At 57.4% G+C, this 15,662-nt stretch overlaps 2 protein-coding genes across 2 annotated transcripts in view; one reads left to right on the top strand and one right to left on the bottom strand.

Annotated features, from left to right (window-relative positions):
- Window positions 1-546: 546 nt before the first annotated feature.
- FOXQ1 (forkhead box Q1) lies at window positions 547-3,051 on the top strand. Its single transcript, XM_043908681.1, has one exon. It carries the CDS (start codon window positions 1,118-1,120, stop codon window positions 2,252-2,254), a length of 1,137 nt encoding a protein of 378 aa, XP_043764616.1. The 5' UTR covers window positions 547-1,117; the 3' UTR covers window positions 2,255-3,051.
- Window positions 3,052-9,138: 6,087 nt separating this feature from the next.
- The window catches only part of LOC122696847 (protein transport protein sec31-like), a 39,847-nt gene continuing 33,323 nt past the window's right edge, over window positions 9,139-15,662 (bottom strand). The window contains exon 5 of the mRNA XM_043906966.1: window positions 9,139-10,495. Within this exon, the coding sequence (XP_043762901.1) occupies window positions 10,352-10,495 (144 nt within the window). The 3' untranslated portion in view covers window positions 9,139-10,351. The remainder of the gene's footprint in view (window positions 10,496-15,662) is intronic.

The raw sequence follows: 15,662 nt of genomic DNA, 5'->3' as shown, positions 1-15,662 counted from the left end.
GACACGCCGCGCGGCCCCGGTGGGAGGCCACCGCAGTGTGTCCTGCGCGTGCTCCGCTGCTCGTCCCTCGGCCGGGACGACGGGGGTCTGCGTGGGGGAGCAGCGCCGTTTTCCCTCGCAGAGAACCGCACACCAAGTGTGGGTTAGGGAGGCCGCGGGCCCCAGACGCGCCAGGCGTCGCGACAGGTGCCCCTGCCGCGCTCTCGTAACGCTTCCATGAGCTCCGGGGCGCAGGGGTCCCTCCCGAGCGACCGCGCGCGGCCCCCGAACCGAGGCGCTCAGGCACGCGCGCAGCCGCGCGGACCTCAGCCGCGCGCACGCCTCCCATTGGCGGGAGGAGGAGGGCGGGGCCGGGCGGACCCAAAACAAACAACCTGCGGCCGCGCCGCCGCGTGGCCTCCGCCTAGCGCGCGCCCGCTCCGGAGCCGCGGCCACCTGGGCCACCTCGCTCCCCACCCCTCGTCGGCGCCCAGGCCCCGCCCTCGCGGGGCGCCGCGGGGTTATATTGGGCCGGGTCGAAGGTGGAGACGAGACGGGGCCGCGGCGGCAAGCGTGGAGATGCTGCTCCGGATGCCGGGGGCGGGAAGGCGGTTGCGGGCGCCACGGCCTCGGGGACTCGGCTCCGTGGGCGCTCGAGGGTGAAGGCTGGACCCTCGCCCCGGGGCGGCAGGCACGGCAGCCGGCACTGACTCGACCCGCGAGGACGCCTGAACGGGACCTGCGACTGCGGGAGAAGAAACCCCATCTTTGGAACGGGAAGCAGATGCGCACGCTTCCTCCTCCGGCAGGAACTCCAAGCCCCGCGCGCCCCGGCACCCGAGGCTGGAACCGCGGCTCTGCACGCCTTCTCCCAAGTCTCCGCTCAGCATCCTGAAGCCAGTACGCCCCCAGCTCCTCCCTCTTCGCCCCTGTCGGTTCACCCAATAAGCACAAGCACTCCAAAGAAGAACTCCAGCGGAAGGGGACTCCAATCCGGAAAGCGACTGTCTCACCCAGAGGAAGGCGAGCTCCGGGAGAGGCCAGGACCCCGGCCCCGATCGCCACCCCGCCCCGGGCGCCCGCTGTCCAGGACTGCGCGGAGGCAAAGGGTACGCGCCGGGCGGGGACGGGCGCGGGCATGAAGCTGGAGGTGTTCGGGCCCCGCGCGGGTCTCGGGGACAAGCCGGGGAGTGATCTGGAGGGTGCGGGCGGCAGCGACGCGCCGTCTCCGCTATCGGCCGCGGGCGACGACTCCCTGGGCTCGGATGGGGACTGCGCGGCCAACAGCCCGGCGGCAGGCGGCGGCGAGCGGAGCGCGGGCGGCGGGCCGGGCGCTGAGGCGGCGGGCGCGGCTGGCGCTGCGGGGGCGGCGGCGGCGGCGGCGGGGCCCGGAGCCGGGGACGCAGGTTCGGGGGGCGCGGGCGGCGGCGAGGGCGCGCGCGGCAAGCCGTACACGCGGCGGCCCAAGCCCCCGTATTCGTACATCGCGCTCATCGCCATGGCCATCCGCGACTCGGCGGGCGGGCGCCTGACGCTGGCCGAGATCAACGAGTACCTCATGGGCAGGTTCCCGTTCTTCCGCGGCAGCTACACGGGCTGGCGCAACTCGGTGCGTCACAACCTCTCGCTCAACGACTGCTTCGTCAAGGTGCTGCGCGACCCCTCGCGGCCCTGGGGCAAGGACAACTACTGGACGCTGAACCCCAACAGCGAGTACACCTTCGCCGACGGCGTCTTCCGCCGCCGCCGCAAGCGCCTCGGCCACCGCGCAGCGGCCCCGCCGCCCGCGCCCGCCGCCCCGGCCCCGGCTTCGCCCCGCGCGCGCTCGCCCGCCCGCCCGGAGGGGCGCGCCAGCCCGGCGGGCAGATTCTCCGGCCCCTTCGCCATCGACAGCATCCTCAGCAAACCCTTCCGCAGCCGCCGCGCCGGGGACGCGGGCCCCGGGGCGCGCCCTCCGTGGGGCGCGGCGCCTTGCCCGCCGCCGCCGCCGCCGCCCGCCTACCCGCCGCTGCTCCAGGCCGCGCCCGCCGGGGCCCTGCTGCCGCTCTGCGCGTTTGGAGCGGCCGAGCCGCCGGGGCTGCTAGCGCGCGGGGCCGAGGCGCCGCCCCTCCTCCTAGCGCCCCTGGCCTCCCCGGCCCCGGCCAAGCCGCTCCGAGGCCCGGCCGCCGGTGCGCACCTGTACTGCCCCGTGCGGCTACCCGACGCCCTGCTGGCGGCCTCGGCCCGCGCGCCCGGCCCGCACCTGCCTGGTCGGCCTGAGACGCTCCTGGCATGAGCGCGGCGGGGGACGCGGGCTCGGGGCCGGGCGCTTTCCGCCCGAGGACAGAGACGGTCACAGAACCATCACCCGACGTGCCTTACAGCGAACACCGGACAGAAGGGTCTCAACTGCATCCCGAACGTTTCCCTTCGTCCTTAATAACTCACGTTGCAGAGGAGCAAAGCAGGGCCTCCGACAGTTTCCATTCCTGAACCAAGCCTGTGCCCGTCCCTTCACAGAAACTTCTCGCGGCCCAGGCTCTGCCTTCTTCCTGCTGTTTTCGTTGCACCTTCCGGTGCTTTGTCCCTTACAAAGCGAAACAAAGCCTAAACAGCACATCGGGGAACCATTCCAGGTGATCCATGACGCGACTACTGCGGGGGGGTCCCGGGCCCCCTCCCTTTGTGCCTGTGGTGTTTACAGGTGCGGCTGAGCGGGAGGGGCCAGAGGCGCTTCAGTCATCTCTGCTATTGACCAGTTCCACTGTGCCAAAAGATGAAAAATATATATATTGTTGGGTTTTGTAATTAAATTATTTATATATTTTTGAAACCCGAATGGAAAATGTTGCAGGCAACGGTTGTGGCTTTACTGTCTGTTGGGTCATTTCTTAAGTGTGGTCTCTTTAGGCCAGGTGGCTTCTTCCAAGGAAAAGCTAACCGTTATGTTTGTGGGGTGCCAGGGTCACTGCCACTTGAAAGCAAGTGTGATTTTTATTTTTAATATTATTTGTCTATGTACATATTCATGTATAAATTTTATGAAACCCAGGCATAGTGCTTATTTTTTAATAAAACTGACAATTGACTTTAGCACTTCGTGGTGATGGGTTGAAGACAGAGTTTTGTACCCCCTTCCCAAATGATCTCAGGTTTGACTCTTAAGAAACTCCTTGTGTTGTTCAAACTGTTTTCCTGAATAATTCACCTTGTGGAGTTCAAACCGTTTTCCTGAATAATTCAGTAAAGGTAGATGCTGTGGATTTCATTACCTGACACATCGCTGTGAGATTCTGCAGGATCCAACTTCCATCAGTGGGGTTTCTTAAACGTCAAAGCAATGACCTCTAAGAATTCACTTAAGTTACCAGAACATGTGGGCCCCGCTTCCCCAAGAACCTCTGGGGACAAGTTCAGCTGTTAGCCATCAGACATTATCAGGTAAACTGGTTCTGATCACACTCAAAAATGTGATCTTGGCAAGGGACGGTCTTAACACTGAAGATTTCCGCAGGGAAATTTTTTTCTTAATTATTTATTTGATTGTGTCTTAGTTGTGGCATGTAGCATCTAGTCCCCTGACCAGGGGTTGAACCTGGGCCCCCTGCATTGGGAGCTTGAAGTCCTAGCCATGGACCCCCAGGGAAGTGCTTCAGGGCAGTTTTAAGAACATTTTGAAAGTCAGTGTTTTCTGTATCTAAACAAAACCACGCACCTATTTAGGAATGCAGAGGAGGTTTTGTCTGCTGGAGTCCCGGTGGCCTGGCTCCTTCTGACCTGCAGGGAAGAGCCACTGGTGACGTAGGAGGGAGGGTCCATCAGAGGACGAACCGGAAGTCAGCGTTCACGTCGGCTTCTTCAAAATCTCAGAGGCAGCCGAGCTCTAACAGTCCCTGGGCTGCAGTCTTGGAAAAGGAATGTAAAGAGTGAAGACTCAGAGGCTGTAAATTCAGGCCCCGATGCTGTTCCGGGGGTTGGGCAGGTGTCATCGTAACCAAGACAAGAGGGTGACGTGGGGGCTGGGTACGGTGAGTGGGGTTTACTTCAGGATGCTGTGTTTTGGCAAAAATAGGAGGGAAAAGCCCATCCCTAAGTCTAGTTAACGGGAAGCAAGTCCTGACTGATTCTGATTTGATCTACTTAGTGGTCATGAGGAAGGATAATAACAGGGTTGAATTAGGACAAAAGGCACCCATTTACATGGAGATTGCACCCACATGGCCAATAATTAGATGAGAAAATAAAACTGAAATGGGGGAGCCCAGGTTCACGGGGTAGAAGAGGGGACCATCGCTCAGTTCCTTGGGACCCTAAAGGCACCCGGGAAGCCAGGGGAGCGCCCTCCCGACCCCATCGCTGACTGCAGCCGACCAAGCCCTCCTCTCCGACTCTGCCGCCTTCAGAGGCCGGGTCCTAATACCGCCCCCTCGGGTTGGTAAAGCCAGTGTTTTCATGTCCAGTGGATACTCGAGGACGACTCTGCGAGTGGACAGAAACAGCGAGGGGAAAGGAGATGTCTTCTCAGTCTCAGCGCTTCCCGCTCCCCTCCAAGGTCAGTCCTCCCCGAGACACACTCCGGACGGACCCCGGTGAGTGAGGGGCCACCTTCGCCTCGCCGCCAGCGACCACCAGGTTCTCTACAGAAAGGCCAGAGTCAGGGGACCTGACAGACTCCCGCTGGCGCGAACCCTGCGCATCGCCCCGCTGGGCCGGACTGGAGGCGGCGGAGGGCGGAGGTCCCGCCGCGGCTGCAACCCACTCAGCCCTGGGAGCTTGGCATCCGTACGGCAGTTTCCCTGGGAGACTCCACCGATTCCCTGAGAGACTCCACCGAGGTCCAACCTTCCCGAGTCCGCCCAGAAAACCCCGTTCCTCCTGCGCTCCAGCGGGCAAAGGGCCGGGCCCGAGGGAGCCCCGCCCCGCCCCGCCCCGCCACTCCCTGCCCCTCCCTGCCCGTGACCCTCCCCAGCCCACCCCGGGGACCGACCCCAGCCCTAACCTGCCTCAGCCCTCCCCCAGCCCAAGCCACGGGGCCAAGGCCCACCTGTGCAAACAGCAGGCGAGGGCAGCTGACCCTTGCCCGATGCCGGAGCTCAGGACGGTGGGGTGGGGTTGGGGGTCTGTTTGGTTTGGGAAACGCCCTTTGATACCTGAGCGCCAGGGACTTGGGCTCGCTCCGCGTGCTTTGTGGTCCCCTCACCTGCCCACCCCCACCCAGAAGAACCCCCCAGGCCCAGGGCGCTGGATAGGGGGAGAGAAACCCATGACCCACGCCCTGTGCCTGGTCTCAGCCTGCAAGGCCAGCACTGCCCCAGTGCCCCAGGCCAGGCCCCTACAACCTGAGGTCAATCTGCTGATTTTGGTGGCAGAAAACCTGAACAGCCCAGCTGCTTCCTAAGACAGAGGATTCTCCCAAACACCAGAGGCTGAAGCAGGGCACTGTGCCCTGCCCCAACCCCACCAACCCCTGGCACGACCACCCCACGCCCTGGGCTCCCTCCAGAACTGACTCAACTTCTTAGTCCCTTGGACTCTCAAGAAAAGACGAAACAAAACGTTTCCCCCACCCCACGGGGGAAGAGGGGCTCATGGGGGCCCCCCAGGCCCACTCTGTCCCTGCCACTGTGTTACAAAGCAACATTGCCCTTTCTCAGGAAAATCACACACAAATAAAAGATAACTCCTTGACTCTCTTGGACAGACCCTAATCTTATGTCACCCTGCTTATTTAACTTATATGCAGAGTATCTCACGCAAAATGCTGGGCTGGATGAAGCACAAGCTGGAATCAAGATTGCTGGGAGAAATATCAATATACTCAGATACACAGATGACACCACTCTTATGGCAGAAAATGGAGAATTAAAGAGCCTTTTGATGAAAGTGAAAGAGGAGAGTGAAAATGTTGGATTAAAACTCAACATTCAACAAACAAAGATTGTGGCATCCAGTCCCATCACTTCATGACAAATAGATGGGGAAACAATGGAAACAGTGACACTTTATTTTGGGAGACTCCAAAATCACTGCAGATGGTGACTGCAGTCATGAAATTAAAAGGCAGGTGGGCTCCCTCCCACAGGCTCCTCCTTGCTCCTTGGAAGAAAAGCTATGACCAAAGTAGACAGCATATTGAAAAGCAGAGACATTACTTTGCCAAAAAACGTCCGTCTAGTCAAAGCTATGGTTTTTCCAGTAGTCATGTATGGATGTGAGTGTTGGACTATAAAGAAAACTGAAAGCCGAACAATTGATGCTTTTAAACTGTGGTGTTGGAGAAGACTGTTGAGAGTCCTTGGACTGCAAGGAGATCCAACCAGTCCATCCTAAAGGAAATCAGTCCTGAATATTCATTGGAAGGACTGATGCTGAAGCTGAAACTCCAATACTTTGGCCACCTGATGCCAAGAGCTGACTCATTCGAAAAGACCCTGATGCTGGGAAAGATTGAGGGCAGAAGGAGAAGGGGATGACAGAGGATGAAATGGTTGGATGGCATCACCAACTCGATGGACATGAGTTTGAGCAAACTCTGGGAGTTGATGATGGACAGGGAAACCTGGCGTGCTGCAGTCCATGGGGTTGCAAAGATCCGGACTCGACTGAGCGACTGAACTGAACTGGATCTTATAGATGAGAAAACAGGCCAGAGGGTAGCTGAAACACTCCTCTCTGACCCAAGAGGAAACCAGGATTCACCTCTAGTTCAGAATTCTTCCCATTGTAACACAATTATTGGGATAATTCAGACCAAAACATACTGTGGCCTACACTTAGTTGAACTATTCAGACAACTGTCTCAGTTCACTCATTCACTGGTAGGCGAGCCTCCCAAACTGGGACGTGGTTTCTTTCCTTAGTGAGAGCTGGTGTCTGCCCAGGGGCAGCCTGGGCGTGGGGGTCGCAGCCTCACCGTCGAGGTTAGGTGGTGCCCCTGATGCTCTTTCTGTGCCTGCAGAGCCCCCTCCCTCCTGAGGGTGCAGCGGGATTCCGTGCCCAGAGGACCCCAGAAACCCTCTCCAGCCCTGCTCTCTGGTGACAGGGATGGGTGGACGCCCTCCCACAGGCCTCTCCTGCTCCCCCAAAACAACGGAAATGGCCTCTCGCCAGAAAGAAAGAACTTCCAGTAACCCACCTTCCATTTCCACCTCTAAAAAATGCCAACACAATGCAGTCACATGATCCACAACTTTCTTAGGTGTCAAGAGCTTTGTTGGCATCACATGTCCAAAAACATTGCCCCTCTGTTTTACTGTTCTTTCTTTCTCTACTCTGGGCTTCCCGGGAGGCTCAGCAGTGAAAGATCTGCCTGCAGTGTGAGAGATGTGGGTTTGATCCCTGGGTCAGGAAGATCCCCTGGAGGAGGGCATGGCAGCCTACTCCAGTATTCTTGCCTGGGGAATTCCATGGACAGAGGAACCTGGTGGGCTACAGTCCACAGGGTCGCAAAGAGTCAGACACAACTTAGCAACTAAACAACCACAAATTCTTTATATCATAACAGCTAAGTTTTGCCCGGTTCTAGAAGTTAGACCCCAAAGAGTCCAGTAAATATTTCCTGCTTTCTAACACCACAATAGTTCTAAGTAATAGACTTTACAGTTCCCTCATGAAACCATTAAAATCTTGTTATGCTTTGATGACATAACTTGTTAATTCTTAATGTTGTCAGCAAACGGCTCTAATAAGTGTCTTCTAAGATTGTGATCAAAAACATGAAAATACATCTTCCCCCTATTCCAGGTCCTTTTCAAACTGGCAGAGGCTCTGACGTCACACAGCGCTAGTGCGGACCTCTGTGTTCGGCTTTCAGACGGACGGCAGGTTAGAAGCAAGCGCCGTCCTGCCCTTCTCCAGCTTGCACACGGGCCTTACAGCTCCCTCCCGGGGCACTGCGGGCAAACACAGACGCTGCTACAGCGACACCGCCCTCAGCACCCCCGGAGCCTCTCTGCCACTCTTCTCAGGGAAAGTTTAGCCCAGAGGGTTTGCCACAACTTGGCCTTTCTATCACACCTGGAATCTGAGACAGCAAACGTATTCAACAGCCTTGACACGGATTTGCTGTTTCTGATCACCAAGGTCTAATGGTTAAGGGAAAAGGCAGAAAGGTTTGGCAACGTCTGGCTAGCTGTGCTCACTGCCATCAGAAGTCTGTAAGGCTCAGAACCACGGAGCCGGCCCATCCACAGGAGCGCTCAGGATGGGGCTCCAGGAAGATGAGCCAGAGCGACCCGGGCTCCAGGGCCCCTCAGAGGCCTGCCCTGTCAGCGGGGGCACCTCCGACCTCCTCAGGCTCTGCTCCCATGGTGGGGGCGCGGTGGGGCCCGTCCGTCTCCCCAGGGCTCCGGAGCTGGGGTGGGAGGGACTCCGTCCCAGACAGAGGGAGCTGACTTGTCCCTGGGCCCGGGAGGTGGCCCCTCAGTCTCGGCTGCGGGAGGCCTGGCTGCCTCCTCGAGGGAGGCCTCCCGAGCAGCCCTGTCTTGATCCCGTTGGTTCACCCACGTGTCGGTTGCCAGCGCCTCTGGTGCCAGGCTGTGGGCCAGCCCGGCACAGAGCCAGGCCTCTCCTGGGTGACCACTCACGCTGGCCGGCTGGGGACCCCACGGGGCCTGGCGGGAGGACGTGGGGACACGGGGCCGCGCCTCGCATGGTGGGCCTCAGGCCGGCAGTGCGGGCAGCTCTGCCTTCTCCTGCCCCGGCCCCGGAGACGAGAATGGGCACCGGGGGCCTGGCCCAGCCGACAGCCGCCCAGCAAGAGGGCTGACCTCTGGCCAAGTCCACGCACAGCACGGGCTGACTGTTCCCTTGGTCTGGCCACCTGGCCGAGGATGGACAAGGACCAAGTGCCCAAGTGGAAGAGAAACAGCCCTGCTGCGGTCCCACCTGACGCCCGGGCAGCCCCAGAGCAGCTCCGGGGCTGCCGTCTGTCCAGCGTCCACAGCAAGACCCAGCACCCCTACAAGGAAAGGACGCCCCAAGGACCGGTGACAGAGCCGCATCCTGTCCACCACGCTCAGACCCGGCGGGAGGGACATCCTGTTCCCTGACCCCTGACCTCAGCCTGCACCCTGGCTCCGTAACCACAGGTGTCGAGGTGCCGGGGGGGTTGAGCAAACGGACATTCTTGACCCCGATGACAGTTACACAAGTCAGCACTCTGAACCGAGGTAATTATTAGTTATGTATTTATTAGCTGAACCCCTTTTGAGTAATAGCCTCTGGGGACATTTATAAATGCAATAAAAGGTGCATCATTGTTTACTGCAAAATGACGGGGCTCTTTCTGGATTCTGGCTGAAGCAAGCCCTCAGGCGGGCAGCCTGTCTGCCCAGATCCAGGAAAGGTTGAGGGCAGCCTCTGCCTCTGCTTCCTAGGACATCGAGTCACTCTAAGTCACGCGGCAGACACAGGACATTCTCCAGGGGGAAGATAGAGAAGATGGGCACAGGAAGACCACGCTGCGTCACAGACACCCCCTCCTCGTGCCATGACCGCGGGGCTGTGGACGGGCTCGCCGGCCTCAAGCGCTCACTGTCCACACCCAGAGACACCCGTCCACAGACCAACACGAACAGCAGAGTCTTCGGGAATATTCCTCAAGCTTTTATCTGTCACACGGCACTAGTGGAGATGCTCGGTATGAAAGAAACACCTCTGGAAAGTGGCTGCCAGTCCAGGGAACCCCCAGCCAGGTCCAGCAACCGGCAGCAAGTCCAGTCTGCAGATGAAGACGTCCCGCTGCCCGCAGGACACAGGGCTTTCCCCACGGGGCTGCCGCCTCCTTCGTGCAGGGATGTGAGTGATATGCTCAGCTGCATTATTCAAGCACACTGGAACAAATATGCTCTTGAATTCCTTCCACTATGAACTGTCCAAGTTAGAAAGCAAATGCAGGACCTAAAGCACATGCCCACAGTCAGCAGCCAGGCTCTGGGGGAGTGACTGGGCACCAGGGCCCGCTAGGAGCCCACGGCCCTGCTATCCCTCCGACCTGGCCCTCAGTCCAGATGCTGCCCGGAGGCCGTGGCCCCCCAACGGCCCCCTGAGCAGCGCCACTTTGCCCTTTGGGAGGAGGAGGCTGTGTTGAAGGCTCTGAGCATGCCCAGGGCAGAGGCTCTGGTCCTGGGGAGACAATTGCCTGAAGGATGTGCGGGTCACGTGACCACACATGGCCACCCCACCAGACCAGGGGACACACTAGTTCCAAGAGACCACTTGCCCACACGTCCTGCCCATGGTGTCTTATGCTGTCTCCCTGGGCAGCTGGTGAAGTGCTGAATTCCTCCTGGACCAAAAGCCAGGCTGCATGCACTCTGAGCCTGGCAGGCACATCTCTCTGCTCACCCATGAGGTAACAGCAAGCCACATCACTCCTTCCATCGAGGGGAAGTCAGCTGGACGTCTCTCGTCCTCCTGGAGAGGCAGACACTTCCTGGGCAGCGGGGGGGCAGGCAGGCAGCCGTGCACCCTCAGCCCCAGGGCCCCAGCGGAAGGGGGGCCACCGGGAAGCCGGCAACCAGCAGCAACAAAGTCTCTGAAACACAGGACAAAGGGCCGTGTGACTGTGGTTGTCCCCTCCCTAATACAGGTGAAGGGTGCCATTCTCAGCAGTCTTGGTAATTCCAACAACTTTTGCCCAATGGAAGTAAGTGTTTTGAGGAAAGAACACTTTTCGAATGTGCTCAAAGGCACCATCTGAGCCACTCCAACTGCACAGGGGCGGGGCAGACTCAGTAGGCAGCGGAGTCTGGTTCCCTGAGGGGCACCCCTTGTCTGAAATCCACGACAGACGGGGCTCGGGCGTGGTTGGGAACGGGCCACACAATTCCCACCACCGGAGGCATGAAGGCCTCATCCAGGGCATGCGAGATGACTTGGGTGGAAATCAGTTGAAAGACACAAAGTCAGCAAATTAAGCTCAAGTTAAAGATGGGGTGAGTGTCCTGAGCTGAGGGAGGGCCAGGGGAGCTGAGGTATGAGACGCACAAGGAGAAGCTGACGCAGGAGCCTAAGAAGGAGGGAAGGGGGAGAGAACGACTCACAAAAACCAGAAAAGCCGCGTTTCAGGAGGGGACGGGGCAGGTGCAGCAGAGGCGGCTTGGTGGACCAGGACCAACAGCAGTGATACTCCTTAGCCCCGAACGATGAACCCAAATCCTCATCAATCACCTTAGATCATCGTACAAATTACACAGTTTACCGTGAGGTGGGTACTTGGGGCGGCGGGGGGGAGAAGGAGTGCTTCAGTACCTTTTAACTAAATCACCTGGAGTCTGATCTACAGGATTATATGAATTATGCTGCAAATCAGAGTATGTAGGTCTTTGCCAACATGCATATCACATCACTCATGCCAACAAGTTGAAATTGCTGATGCTACTGATTGTGCAATTAACTTATTTGGTCTTTAAAGAGAAAATACCCCACCTACTTAGGAACTATGGGAGGAATCCTGAAAACCCAGGCTATAAATGTGACCTCTTGAGCTTCCCACAAGATTTTTGATCTGTTCAACTAAGAAAACTCACTGCAGAGATACTGTTAAAATGAGAGTTGTATATCCCTTCTCTCTTTCTTGAGCAGAGTTGGGCAAACAAACGGCAAACAGAATTCATCTGCTTAGCTGTTTTTTTAGCCCAGGGATTCTGTTTATTGCTGTTGTTGTTCAGTCATTAAGTCACGTCCAACTCTTTGTGACCCCATGCACTGCAGCACGCCAGGCTCCTCTGTCCTCTACTATCTCCTGCAGTTTGCTCAAACTCATGTCCATCAAGTTGGTGATGCCATCCTACCATCTCTGTCATCCCCTTCTCCTCCTGCCCTCAATCTTTCTCATCATCAGGGTCTTTTCCAACGAGCTGGCTCTTCACATCAGGTGACCAAAGTACTGGCACTTCAGCTTCAGCATCAGCTCTGCCAATGAATATTCCGGGTTGATTTCCTTTAGGACTGACTGGTTTGATCTCCTTGCTGTCCAAGGGACTCTGCACTTGGTTAAAGTGAAATCTTAAGTGGCTTACGCACATAAGTGATTTAACCCTGTTAAGTTGGTGTTTTTCTTTTCCTACCAGAAGCCTCCATTTTCTGCTTTCCTCTCAATCATTCTTTTTTGCATTTACTCCTTGACGCTTCCTTCAAAAAAGGCCAGGGTTCCGGGAAGGGGCCAGATCTATCTAAGAAGAAGGGAAGGAGGCGCGTTCCTGTCTGGATCCACTGACCTCACAGGGAGCAGAAAGCCCCCTCCAGCCAGCAAGCTGATGAGCAAACTCCAAATAACTGACTGAATCCCTACCTCACCCCGCACACCAGAACACAGGCCAGAGTGTGCGGAAAGCAAGCCCAGGGCAGAGCGACAGGGGAGAGGGAGAGGTTAAGTCTTCTCTGTGCAGGCAGGGCTCCCTTGAGCCCGGCGGAAACTCTCAGTGCAGATCAATTCTCTCTGTAAATATTGTAAACTCCTCTGTGCCTAAATAGCAGGCACACGGGAAGATATTTGTGACCTAGCTGGCTAATGATAAATGAAAGCTGTTAGAAAGCCATTTTTAAAACAACTAAAAATAGAAATGAACCGTGGTCAAGGCTAGCATATTTCCACCCCAAACAGCAAAGGCAAATAGTCCATAAACACTCTTCATAATACAAATGCAAATTTAAGAAAAGAAACACTTGCTGCTTTCTGTCTATAGCAGAGACCTGCAAGTCTGACAGTATGCGGCTTGGCGAGGCTGTGAGGAGATGGCTGTGCACACAGTGTTATAATGGGGCTGTAAACTGGTGCACCTTTTCTGCGGGGCAGTTGAGCAATGCCTATTAAAATGTAAAATGCACGTAACTTTTGACCCAGCAAAACCACTGCTAGGAACTTATCCCAAGGGTGCACTATTTCAGCTGAGCACAAGGGCACATGTTGGGGTGTGTAGGGCAGCCCTGCCTGTGGTCCCCCAAACTGGGGAGGATGTACATACACCAGCTCATGGGTCCAGTTTAAGTCGGCCGGGGCATAGCCTCACAGCGGACCGCCGGGCAGTCAGGACGGGAGTGTGGTGGAAAGCCGTGTGTTCCGCACGCTGACCGTGGTCCTGTGCTCAGGACAGGACTTCGTGTGCATCTTCGTCCACAGACGTGCTCACAGAGGAAATGGTCAGGAGGATTTTACCAAACACTCACGCTGTAGAGTTACCTGGGGGTAGCTGACGGGGCTGCAGAGATGCGGGCGTGGGGAAAGCCATTTATCTTTCATCTGATGCACTTTTATTCTGATTGGAAGAACTATTTTTTTTTTTTTACTATTATTGTTCATTGCTTCACAATTTAAACAAGCCCAGTTCACTGAGAGGGAAGGAAAGCAAAGGAGGGAGGAAGGTGAGGTGGCAGGTGAGCCGGGGCAGGGACCTCATTCTTCTGAGAGGAGCCCTGGGCCGGTGAGGACAGAAGCCAGTGCATCGCAAACCTGAGCGATGTCCCCAGACTGCGCAGACGGACAACTTCGGGTTCTTCCACGAGTGAGGCAGGGAGTGCCGGATGCTGGCCTGGGCCCTGTCCCTGGTCCCGGCAAAGCCCCTGGGATGAAGTCCTTGGGGACTGAGACCCACAAGTCCTTCCAGGATGCAAAAACGGGAGGGTGTCCTGACGTCCGGCGCCAAGGCCCTGGAGCACAGAGTGGGGAGCTCGCGGGCTTCTGCAGAGAGGAGTCCACAGACGGGGGTCTCCAGGCCGGCTTGCTTTCTAAGGCCATGCCCTCCTGGAGGCAGAGGGGGCGGCTTCCTGGCAGCAGCGTCCTCTGCCACACGTGCCCTCAAGCTTTCACCAGATGAAATAGCTCTCTGTCTCCCCCTGAGATTCTGGTAGCAGACAGGAAGCTAGACTAGTTTTTTTTTCACTTATTTCTCAAGGTTAAAGTTATACTTGAGGTCTCTTTTTAGAAGATAATGGATTGGTGGAGAAAATTATTTATTTTTAAAGAACTTTTTAAAAAAACTCAAAGATTTTTAGAGAGCTTTAAAAATGACTTTTCTATGGAAAAGGGGGGGGCAGGAGGAACAGCATGTGGGCCCCCCCACCCCCGCCCCAGCCCCGCGCTGAGCCCTCTGCGGTGACGAAACAGCCTCCCACACCCGGAGGTTTAAACATTAATGAGCCTGTCGGGTGCTGGGCCCGGGAGCCCGGCCTGACGAGGAGCCAGCAAGCCTCGGCTGGACCCCTAATTACTTCTTGCGCAACTGCGGGCCGGGTGCCCAGATCACAGGCTCCGGGTCGGGGCGAGGGCCCAGCTCTGCCAGGTTGCATAAGCCTCCGCATAGCAGCATCGTTAGTCACAGTCTCAGAACAAAGGGCCATTCTGACCAGGGCGGGGTCTGCTCTCCTGGCTCTGGAACCGAGACCCACCTTCTCACTGTCAGGGGTCCCCTGCTTCCGGAGCAGGGGGGCTGGAGGGCTCTGTGGGGAGGGTCTGGTTCTTGCAGCTGTTGCCGCTGTTTAATCTCTCACCAGATCAAGACGCTTTGGTCCTGGGCCCTCCGCCTTGCTCACCAGCTGGGGCCGCACCCCCGAGGGGCTCCGAGCCTCCCCGGGTCCCAGCTCCTCCTGGCAGGCACCAGGCTGTCCTCAGGCCCCAGGGCCTTCATCCATCAGGACCAGCTCCTGTGAAACCAGGTTCCAAAGCGTAGCTGCCCTGGTGGCCACTCAGAGCACACACACAGAACCTGAAGCTCAGGGGCAGAGCACTGGCTTCAGCAACGACCCGGTCCAGTCCACTGGCGTCACAGACGGAGCGGCCGGGGCCAGGGCAGCCGGCAGACAGCCGGCTCTGCGCACGGCCGGGCTGATGAGGCCCCGCTGTTACCTGGGTTCCTGGGCTGCACGGGAACCTCACGAGCTCCCTCCTCCCTGTGACTTCAGTGTCTGCCTGCGCCTCCTCCGCCCTCTGCTCACCTGGAAAGCCCGCCCCAGAGCTGAGGATAGTCATGGCAACACTGCAGCCTGCAGGTGAGTCTGAAGAAGACAGCTCTTCACTGGATGGAGCCCCCTGGGCAGCAGCGTGGGGCCGGGCCATTGGCCGCCTCCACCCTGCAGGGACACTGACCGTGGGCCGCTTGGGGTTTGGCTGGAGACGGTGGAGAACCAGGCATGCCTCCTATTCAGAAGCACCTTTGCCAAAGTTTCCTGGGGAAAAATCTTGAATTTCCTATGATTTTGCCAAGAGACTCTGGTCTTTCCACCTGTGATTTTTCACTGAGGCCATGAGGATGGTCAATGCCAAGCTGCCCCTTCTCTCTCTCCACTCACAGCTCACTATGGCATCACGGCAACAAGGGGAAAACCTCCTTCACATTAAACTCACTTCTCTGATGTGAGAGTGGGACCAGCCGGGATCAGGGAAGAGCCACAGATGCTGAGAAATGCAGTCTAGATATTTCATCACAGAGCATGCCCGTAGATTCATCAGCTGTAACCCAAAGGTGCCAGCTCATGGATTAACATCAGCCCATAGGGAGGCTTCTGGTGACAGATCAAAGAATTCTTTTTCAGCCCGTTGCCCAGTGAATTTGACTGAAACATCTTCTGCTCAGATGTCGCGTTCTGTGAGGTTTTTCTCTGGCCACCCTTTACCTGTCTCTCGTCCTTGCTTTATTTTCCTCCCTGGCACTCAGCATCACCATAACATCCATGTAACTTATTTGTCCTTGTTTAGTGTCTGTCTT

The sequence above is a fragment of the Cervus elaphus genome, chromosome 7 (genome assembly GCF_910594005.1).
Source record: "Cervus elaphus chromosome 7, mCerEla1.1, whole genome shotgun sequence".
NCBI classification, from domain to species: Eukaryota; Metazoa; Chordata; class Mammalia; order Artiodactyla; family Cervidae; genus Cervus; species Cervus elaphus.
The sequence above is the reverse complement of the archived record's forward strand: the minus strand, read 5'-3'. Positions and strand labels throughout refer to the sequence as shown.